General features: G+C 33.6%; 1 protein-coding gene across 6 annotated transcripts in view; it reads right to left on the bottom strand.

The window, feature by feature from the left end:
• Positions 1–2,019: 2,019 nt before the first annotated feature.
• The window catches only part of LOC102690932 (collagen alpha-1(XXV) chain), a 242,074-nt gene continuing 232,977 nt past the window's right edge, over positions 2,020–11,116 (bottom strand). For 5 of the 6 annotated variants that reach the window (XM_069189267.1, XM_069189258.1, XM_069189263.1 and 2 more), the window contains 2 exons: positions 6,996–7,034; positions 2,020–5,716 (listed from right to left, as the gene is read on the bottom strand). In XM_069189267.1, coding sequence (XP_069045368.1) covers positions 5,690–5,716; positions 6,996–7,034 — 66 coding nt within the window. In that variant the 3' untranslated portion in view covers positions 2,020–5,689. Of the gene's footprint in view, positions 6,342–6,995; positions 7,035–11,116 lie in introns of all 6 variants that reach the window. The other variant, XM_069189261.1, reaches the window with a different exon arrangement.

Below are 11,116 nucleotides of genomic sequence, written 5' to 3'. Positions count from 1 at the left end.
AATGGTATGTCATTGGACTGTGGGAGGAAACTGGTGCCTGGAGGAAATCCACGTGAACATGGGGAAAACAAGCAAACTCCACACAGATAAAACCCCAAGGCCAGAACTAAACCCAGGGCCACAGTGCTACAAGGACAGCAGAACTAACCACTGCACCACCGTGCCACAGAATTGTCATTTAAAAAGGTATATTTGAAAATGTGATTTCTCCCTTATACATTCTATAATTAATTAATTTAAAGACACTAAATAATGTTTAACATGAAATTCTGTCAATAACCAAAAAATTCTACTTTAAAAAATAAGTATACTATACATTGTCCTTTTATTCAAAATGTCTTTGTTAATTTACTGGAAATAAATAAGAAGGCTCCGCAACTGAAACGTTGTCTCTTTTCTTGTTTTTTTCAGCATGGAATAAACCTTTACTTGTTCATTTCAATAATAAAGGTAGCTGATGGACTCAAAGGTTGCCTTAAAGCTCCTCTATATAAACATGCGTAAGAGAGACCTTCAGCATTAAGGCTGAAGACCAGAAGTCTGAAGCAAGCCATAGAAACAGAACTCCATCTTGACCCAAAACATCATCACATGAGGCAAGCACTTCCCAGCCCTACACAAGAGATTTCTAAAATACTATACCACCATGGCCCTAGCATCCCCACTGCTCTGCTCCCACAGACAGATTGATGAGTATGAGAGAAAGAAGGAGAAGTAAAACTGAATTTATTTGGCTCCAACAGTACAATCTCAAGAAATACTTCTGACGTAATGTTTATTAACTGTGAGAAAAAAAAAACCCAAGATACTGTCAATGATTTAAAGCGTTTGAAAACTTTAAAAATGTAAAACAAAGAGAAAATACAAACTAAAGAAAAAAAGGTTAAAACGTTGCCATATACAGTGAAAGAGACTTCAGAGAGAGACTGCTTTAATCTTTTATCCTCTCTTCTTTATACACTTTTGCTCATTATAATGTCTCTTTTATTTCATCCAACAAGAAAACATGTTTAGTTTCAATACAGCTACTACTCCAAGTGAAAATGATTAAACTCTCCTGCAGAATAACCTCTTCGGAATTTGGATTATGTTACAGTCGCTTCATTAACATCATATAAACTACAAAATAAAGTGTCAGATCAGAATACCAGCGAGTAGTACAAAGTGTAAAAAAGGACAGCAAAAGATAAAATTCTGCTAAATGAAAATATAAATACAAAAAAAACCCAACAGAATGACACACATTGAAATCACAAACAAGTGAATACATAAAAAGCTTTGTGTTTCTGTTTTTCTGTCTTATATGATTACTGAAGGTCCTGCATGTAAAAAACAGTTCTATTAAATCCTAACTTACCAGCTCAAGATCTTGAATACACTCATATGTTATTGACTATGGTAATCAAGAATATTTTCAGTTCAAGCATCAATTTCAGCAATTCAGAGTCTGAAAAGTACCTGTTTACTGGTAAATAAAATTAATGTGCCTAATCAAAATCTTCTGACATATATTTTGCAAATTCAACGTTTGCTTAGAAGTATTTTTCAATGTCACACTGTACTCTCCATAGATCAGTATCTTAATGATTTCACTATGATTTTCTAATTGGTAAAAAAAAGGCTTTTTCTAAAAAATACTGAGATCACCTTGGTGGTCTTGGTTATACAAAAATACTACAGCAAGATATAAAAATAATTTGTTATATATGTAAAAACCTTAAAAATGTAAGGTGAAAATATGTTAAATGGTGAAAACATTGAAATACAGTGTAATGAAACAGTAGGCTTTGAAAATGATCCACATGAAAAACTACATTCCAATTAAGAAAAAAATCAAACTCCACATTAATACTCATCTGAACTTATATCATTCTACTGTCAATACACATATCCCTATCTATTGTTTTTGAAGGATGCCTGGGTGCTGTTATAGTTTGCAGTTTGTTTTTACTTCATAATACATCACATCATTTTAAATATAAAGTATTTTGAATTTAATAATTTTACACAGCAAAAGACTATCATTAAATGTGCAGCTGTAAGCTGCATTTATTGTTAAAATATCCCAGGCACACAGTGCATATTTTCCAATGAAAGCATGCTGTTCTTATAAAACATACAGTACATTTTAACAGTAACATAGAAGAAACAGATACATAAGAGAAGGCTTCAGTTAAAGACCTAATTCAGAATTAAAGCATGCAGCAAATATGTCAATTAGCTTATGTTTTGAGATGTAACCTGTGAAGTATAGAGTGTTTTTCTTTCAGTGGTACAAACCAAAAAAATGCCCTCCAAAAATACAAACATTAAAATAAACACCTTACTTCTTAAAACAATTTCTTTAAGGAACTGAGTTTTGTAGCTGTCACACTTGAGGCTTTTAAATAATGGAAAGTAGAAATATTTGTTATATATAATAAATGTATATTAATCACACAGTTTTTAATAGGAATTCTCAATGCAAATACAAATGTGAAAAATAGCTTCTGATACATTGATTTAGCCAGTCACATGTACCATCAAATACATCACTGAAATTTGATACATACAATATATATACAACAGCTCTTTCCATATGTAGCATCTCCATAGAATTGAACACCAGAGAACAAACTGGACTAAAAGTCATGAAAGGTGAAAAAGCTCAAGTAATGTGTGGTATTTCAGAGAGCTGTCATTTAAACCTTAAAAAAATAAAAAGATACCAAAACACACAAGGAATGCCTGCTTAATACATTGACAATTTCAATTAAAATGAAAATAAATTACTTTAAAATTAAAAAAATAATAATGTATGCAAAATAAAATAATTGTAAACTTGAAAAATGGAAAAAAATGTTAATGCTTCTTGACTGGCATCACATGGGATTGCATACAGTACGACTTTCCTCCAATGATTTTCAAAATCGTTCTTAGTACACCTCTTACTATTAGCACCGCAATTACTGGTAAAGCAAAGCTTTTTCTTTAAGTGTGGGTTTACTGAGGCATGAGCAATGATACTACATGAAAAAATGAAATCTGTGATTTCCTAACATTTCTTCTGATTTATTTACTCCAAGTGATACATTTAACCTGGCCGTGCTCTGATTGTTGAACCCATATTACAGAGCTAAATGAAGCGCAGAGAAAACTCATGGACATTTTTCTCTGCTGGAGTAGGAATGTTGTTTTCTGAGATATAATTGCCTAGCTCTAACATCTTGAATTGGTAACTGGTAAAATCCCCCTTACTGTATGTTAAAGTAATAATAAATATATTTAGTTCAGGTGGGTAGCTGTGTCAGCATGCGTAGGCTGCAAAGGAATAGGAATAAATAGGTTTATTCCATGCTGAAAAGAGAAGAAAGAAAACACATACAGCCAAAACTTTGTTTTCTTTCTTTTCAGCATGGAATAAACTTTTTACTTGTTCATAAATATATTTATATTTAATATATTCTTTCTAACTTACTGTATATCCATGTGGAATTAACACCATCAACTTTGACCCATTGGTGTAAGGATATCTGAGTGTGATTTGCTTCAATAAGAAGAAAACATTAGCTGAATCCTCTTTACAGACTTGTAATTTAAGATTTAATGATGTTTTCAAACCAGGCCTGTATATTATACAAAGGGTTCTGTGTTTTTTCTCATTTTTTGTGTTCTTCTTCCTGCAACTAAAGAAAAATCTAGTGCTCACCTACTGTATAGTTACCAAATCGAATGGTGTCATTTGATTTACTTTAGGATTCCACATTTAGGATAATTTAGGATGAACAGAAAAAGGGCAATTAATTCAGTGGTTGTCAAGTGAGTAAGTTTTAGGCAAAGCATATCCTTATTTCACCACTATCTTTTTTATCAATCAATTTTAACAGTTAAACACGTTTTATCAATTGGGCCACCAGAAATGTGTTCAAGCAAAAAATGCTGCAGCTCCATTTGCTATTAGCCAACCATCTATTTTAAATGTAGATGATTTTTAGTACTTTTTAAGAGAGGTACACTTTGAAGAATAAAAAAAGGAAGATAAAAAATTCTAACACAAACAATATGTATGGGAAAGCACAGCACCATTGTTAATGAAACCTTTTAAACCTTAATAAAGGAATTGTAAGGTCTAATTTAAATGTCTTAACAAACTAAGCAACTCTTCTAAAATTGAAAAGGAGGTCTGTCAGATTAGGAACTATCCCGATTGTGCCTAGACTGACTTTTTTTAAAAACTAGCCAAATTTCTTCTCAAATTCTATTAAGGATTTTGAAAAAATGAGGAAAAGGCAATTTGAATTTTCATGACTACATCACAGTCACTTAGTTAATATTGTACAGAAATTGTCTATAAATATATTAAACTCTCTTTGAATATTTCAAGTTAAGTCAGTCAGTTCAGTGACACAATTTAGAGGTAAAGGAAACCATATTTTTAATATATATGTATATATCAACCCTTTGTAAAAGCTGTAAATTCCCTTTTCACTTAATTAGAGGCAAAAGTCTGTTGAAGCAGTGTTTTCAGTTCATATTGAAGATAATATTGAAGATTACAAATAGCTTTGAAAAGATTGTTCAGAGTATGTGCATAAAACAACATATATAGTAACTTGTATTCAAGCAATTTCCCAGCCAACCAAATAACATTGTGAAAATATTATAAAAATGTTACAAATTTGTACTGTAACCTGACAATGCAAATCTTTAGACTACAGGGGATGCTGTCCAAACATTCTTTATAATGTTATAGTTTACAATGCTGCTGAATTCACATTTTCCAACTTAATAATGTCTACAAAACATACCCATGTAACATCTTGTAAATACATATACTGGGCATCGCATAAATGTCTGGTGTTTTTGTAATGAGGTTTTAATGTTATGTCTGAATGTCTGATATTCCTCCTAGTAAGGCTGCAAAAAACTTGCTAAAGCAATTTGTCCAAAATAACACAAGTGCAACCTTTCAATGACTTTTAAGGTAATTTTTCAAAGAAAGTATTAAAAAGTTTGGTGTTTGCTGGGTTAATACTGGTATATTGTACATAATACAATATCATTCCCCATGCTTAAGCCTTGGTGATTTCTTAATGTTTCCACAAAAAAAAGGAATAAATAAAAAATCCTCAAGGCACCAAAAAAATTCTTGAGGTGCCAAAGGCTTTTATGCAAAAATATGAATATGAATAATGACATATAATAATAAAACATCCTTCTGTTAAAATCCTTTTTTTCAAGTGAGCAGTCAAACTCTTTCTTTTGGAATCACCTTAGAGATGACTCCGATCCCTTCGTTGGCACAGAACCTGAATGACCGCAGGCCTTTGAAGAGGCATCTTCTCTCTCAGGAAAAAAGGACTGCAGGTCCTCTCCTTTCATCAAAGATTCTTCGTGTGAATCTGAAACACTGCTAGTCCACTGGAATCCCATCAATACAACTGTGTGGAGCTGCCGATGTCTCCTGTCTGAATCACTGTCAGTCTAAATCAGTCCATACCAGACAGTGTTTATGGTCCTCATTCTCTGCTCACCAAAATGACAAAATGCTGTTTTCCTCAACAAGCTTGAAAACCAGGTGTGCAGGCACAGGGCATGAGAGCCACACAAGTGTAAGGTGAAGATCTGTAGATCATAAACCACTGAAGGCCTCACCCAATAAAGAACAAAAAAGAATGACCCATCTCTATTCCTTTGGGATCAATTCTTTTCAAGCCACCAGCCATGGTGTGACTCCCTTTGGAAGATGACAAAAGAAAGAATACTGTTCAGAGCTTTATATATTTTTTTTTAAATAGCAATGAACCAGCAGCCAGTTAGTGTTTGAAAAAGCCATACTGTAAATCTATCACACCACAAGCAATATATACTTAGACTTATATATTCCTAATTTGGCACATCATTCATGCTTTTTATTTAATTGGCATGACAGTTTTAGTTTTTCAAGCTCGTATTATGGCATGAATGGATAATGACCTAAAGAAGAACACAAAAAGTCAATTGTCTCCCATTACAGCATGGTCAGTCTCTTCAATGATTTTTTTCTTTTATTATTGTAATTTGTTTTCTTCCATTTTGGTCACTTTTTCCTAACTTGTCCTTGGTTTTGCTCCATGCAAGCAAAACAGCAGGCTTCTGCAGAATTTTGACTTCTGCATTTCGCAAACTCTGTTGTCCTTTGAATTGTCTCCAGAGTCTTAATACTGTTTTGAGAGTACACACTTTGTTACTGCAGATGAGTAGAAGCAGCTACATGAAAACATTTCATGGGCTTTCTTATATATTTATATTTAATTAAAAAACTATAAATACAAAAGATGAAGCATTATGTACAAACTTCATGCTTTGGGTTAGATTCATCACTGCAAAAAAAAACACAAAGAAAAAAATCCATCAGGTAACATATTAATCTGAATGATTATTTTACCACATGGAATTTTATGTATTATCCTTGACATGTTTAATGCACTCACGTGGATGGTGTTTGTGTGTTACTGTGCTAAATCAACAGTATAAAGGCTAACATTGGAGGTTAAATCCTTTCCCCATTTGTATGTATTAAATGGAAAGCACAGACATCAACCCATTCAGAAATACTTTTAAAATAATGATTTCTGCAGTCTCTTTCCGATAATCTATTCACAGCAGGAGGCAGTGGCATAACTGGCAATTCTGTGTAAAACAGAAACCTTTAATTGAAACTTGAATTAGAGTCACATCTAAATATTTTTATTTTGTAATTTTATTGTTTTTAGCACAGACTAAATATTTTTGTCCTGGCTAACACAGGCATCATTATAAAATTAAAAAGATTAGTGAGAGCAGTTAGTCCTCAATGTTTCAGAGACCCAAAAAAAAAAACTAACCAGTGACCACATATTCTATTCTACAACTAGTTTTACTTTCTTATGACTCTCTACATAAGTTGATTTAAGCACAGAACACGGGAATTAATGAAATGGACAGTTGTGATGTGGTTTAGAGACTTTGATGACTTTATTTCTTAATTGACGTACCTTCTGCCAACATCCAGGCATTGGTAATCCATCAGGTCCCTGAAGTTTGAAAAAATAAAATGAAAAAAGTTTGCTTAGTCTTTTTCGAAAGAGATGTGCTAGAAGCATGGTTCTGATCTTAATGGTTATAAACCTGGTGAGAAATTTATTTTTTAAATGAATTTGTGATGAATATTTCACAACAAATGTATTATTAATATGACCTCATTAAAATAAATACTGTATAGTCTAATGCAGGTTCAACAATATGATCACTAATTGTGCTTTATTCCAGATTTTGTGTTGTCTTATTGTTTAAATTCTTAGCACAGACTGCAATAGTACAAAGAAGTATTTTTGCTGCAAAAGAAAGGATAGGTTCTTTTTGAAAACAAATATTATTACAAATTGATAATTCTGTATTATAATTTAGTAAAGAAATAAAAAATGTAAATCATGCAGTAAGAAAATTATAATCTTCTATTTATTTAGCATACTGTACTGCAATATCTTATCTTTAATTTTTCATAAATAGATATAAACGTCACATTGATTTGCACATAAGAACAATCATACTAGACAAATCAACATTTCACAATTACTGCAGGTATTAATGTATGCAATCAGTCCTAATTGTGCCATTACTAAATACTCGTTATTAGAACTGTTTGTACTAATAATGTGCTAAATTAATAAATATGTTCTGTTAGAATATACAGTACTATGATAGCAAAAATTAAAAAATGTTCCCTTATGCATTCACTGTATAAAATGAACTTCCATGCACACATTGCATAAAGCTAATTTGTAAAACACAATATTCAGTGTGTAAATAATATCACAGCGTCTGTCATGGGCAAAGCTAAATAAAACATGATAGCATACATAAATGTTGTGGTCCAAGTGATTTCAACATTTAATGGCAAATTTATATACACCAATTTGGATGGCACCTTTGTAAAATCTTGCCATGAAAGGATAACTATAAATAAATGTGTCCTATGCAAAATAATTGTATGCATTTCCTAAGATATTAGAATTGAATCATTTTTCAATGTATTTGCAAGTTATTCCTAAGAATAATATGTTGTATACATTTTGTATCTGAGAGTACTCTCCACTCAGAAAAATAAATGATTTGATTGCAAATTGGATTGCTGAACACAATAAGCAGGTGAGTAGTGATGTTTAAAAGTAGTCCAAGCATAAAGAAGGAAAATTGATTGTTCAGAAGTACAAGGCTAATAGTTTGTCCTAGTCTGAACCCAGCTTTCCATTGTATCAAAGGGAACTGAATCAAAGGAAACGGGAAAAAGATATCTATGAGAATATGGATCAATAGGGAATGGGACAAAACTAAAAAGATTGCTCAGTTAAGAAAAAAATAATGGCTAAACTGCGATTGACCAATAAATATTTGATCAAAATAAGAATAAATACAGGAAACACTGTATTTATTTAGTATTGTCCATTAATTTGTATTGGTATTGGTCTAATAATTTTGATTGTCCATATAGTGTATATGTATATACTGTATAAAGAACACTTTCTCCTTTAATGACATTTTTAATCTTATTCATTCCACTCCTTGCTTGTTCTGCAATTCGGTATTTCCTTATCATCTTTAATGTAATGGGCGGTGTAAACTTTGTCTTTACTTGAAATTCTTATTAACGGTTTACAAAATGTACATTTTCAGCTGTCATCATAAAGGCAAAGTTGTAATTTCTTATACGCACTACATTTCCAGAAAATCAATTCAATTACATACTGTACCGTTTTTATTATTATTACCTCCACTATAGACACACTGCATATCAATATATCTCCAAATGAAAACAGGAATAACACACATGAGTGTATGCCTTAACACAACCAGATTGAAAAAAAGACAATTGAACTTTTGGAGTTCCTTCATTTTCCTCCCTAGGTTTGTTTACAGAAGTTAGGTCAAACCCTAATTCATTAACAGAGAAGAGGCTTGGTTCAAATAGGAGGCTGAATGGGGTAACTCACTTGGCTGAGAAGAACGACAATGCAGGGCCCCCCCACCCCCCACCCTTAAATAGGGGATAAGCCAGGGGGCTGCTGAAAGAGAGAGATGTTTGAGGAGGGAAAATTGCCAAAATGAAAGATGTACAGTAAGTGGGAAAGCAAGAGACATATTTACTGTATATGTTGGTATGTGGAAGTGGTTGAGATTAGGGTTTGTCCTCCATCTGAAGTTTTGTTTTCAGTAGTTTTGCCAAACCATAATTAAAACAGAGAACAGGCACAATTTGAACAGTGAGCTTTATTGGGTTAACATGATTGGCAGAGGCAAGACCAAATTGACCAGAGACAGGGAAAAGTTTGAATATGCTGCTCCCATAAGACCAAAACTTGATCCTTAACTTATGATAGTGCAGAGGAAAGGCAGAAAGAGGGATTTGACTTTTTACGGTTGGGTGCAGAGAAGTTATGAAGAAGAGAAAGATCGATGATGAGACAGTTAGCCAGAACATGTGCAGGGCTATACTTAAAGGATTAATTCATAAGTAAGAAATGGATAGAACGGAAAATTGGTGCAGGGAAAGCAGGCATCAATGGACGGGCTCTTGTAGAGCAGCAGGGAAAAGAATTGTGTAATGATTTCACTGAAGCAGGCGATGACCTGAGCAGAGAGTTAGGAGTTCAGCAAAGCAGCCACAGAAGAGAGAGACTGGTATCCATAGTTTTAGAAACATTTCTGATACAACCAGTGAGAAAGCAGAGGTGATGTGATGTGAAGCGAAGGAATGAAGGTATAGGTATCTCTTTGGACTCAGCAGGGTGGAAGAGATAGAGGAGGAGACAGGAAGAGGCTCCTGGTGAGTGGCTGAACTGGAGGGATAATGTCATCAGGAGTCAGGGGCTGATACTGCACCATATTGGACACAGCAGGGAATAGAGGGCAGAAGTCTCACTGCCACATTCTACACTATGGTGAGGGCTGTGAAAGAGGACTGAGCCACATCGAAGGCAGAGTAAGCTTTAGTGGCTGGGTGAGGAGCTCCTGTGGAGCCAAGAGGTGGAAAAGGAAAGAAATAAGGGGGGGAAAAGATATGATAATGCTGAAGTCTTAGGTGGGTGGGCAAGGATGTCCAACAATGATAGATAAGGTGAAAAGAGGAAAAAGGAAGAAAAAAAGCAGACTGAGTAGAGACCAAAGGAGGAGTGAGAGGGAAAGGATGGGAAAAGAGGGTGGCCATAGAGAGCTGAATGATAAGGTCTGTATATTGTGTGAGCAAACAGCTAATGTAAAAACTAAACGCACCGAAAATAATACACATGTAAGTAAGAAATTAGCAGGACATTTATATCTAGGTAGGCTGAAGTGGGCGAGAATAGGGTTTGACCTCCTCCTGAACATTTGCTTTAAACTCCATGTATGATACAGTATACTGCCAAACTGGTACAAGAAGACAAGGCAGGGAGAGGAAACAGTTAACAGTAAAGAAGAGGATCCATGCTAGCACTCCACTGAAAAGTGAAACAGTTTATTAGGTAAGATATAAAAGGCAGAGATGTAAGTATAAAAACCTTATCTAATAATAATAATAATGGTAACAATAGTTAGAAATAGTTAAAGGGTATAAAATATAAAAAGGGGTTAAAAAACTGGGATGGAATGGGTTCGTTTTCATTCCCTTTGGTTTACACTCAGATGCTACTCATGATGTAACTGCAACAGATTTTGGCCATATTCACAAATGCCAGTGCTAAGAACCTTCACTTGCCTAAGGACAGATGGGCATTGTATATGATTTTGTGCACCTATTGTTGGAAAAGATAAAATGCCTCATATCAGGCTTTTACTTGATGCAAAACAGTTACTACTAATAAAATAATTTTAAGATTTTCAAATAAAAAAAACAAAACTTTCGGAACCTTTCCTTTGTAACGTCAAGCTTTTGTTACAGCATGAATCTGGCAGCTAGATCCACGCACTGTATTGCAAGTTAATGGTACAGGGGGAAGGAACATTTCTAACACTGTCTTCTTGTGATATCTTAAAAAGTTAAAAGTAGTGGAAAATCTTTATGTTTTAAATAAGTTGGAAATCATGCACACTTAATTTCATGTGGAAGGTAAAAGTGAATTTTGACCCATGCGCAAGCCAT

This window comes from Lepisosteus oculatus, chromosome 1 (assembly GCF_040954835.1).
Source record: "Lepisosteus oculatus isolate fLepOcu1 chromosome 1, fLepOcu1.hap2, whole genome shotgun sequence".
Taxonomy (NCBI): domain Eukaryota; kingdom Metazoa; phylum Chordata; class Actinopteri; order Semionotiformes; family Lepisosteidae; genus Lepisosteus; species Lepisosteus oculatus.
Note: the sequence above shows the minus strand (reverse complement) of the source record. Positions and strands in the feature narration are given on the sequence as shown.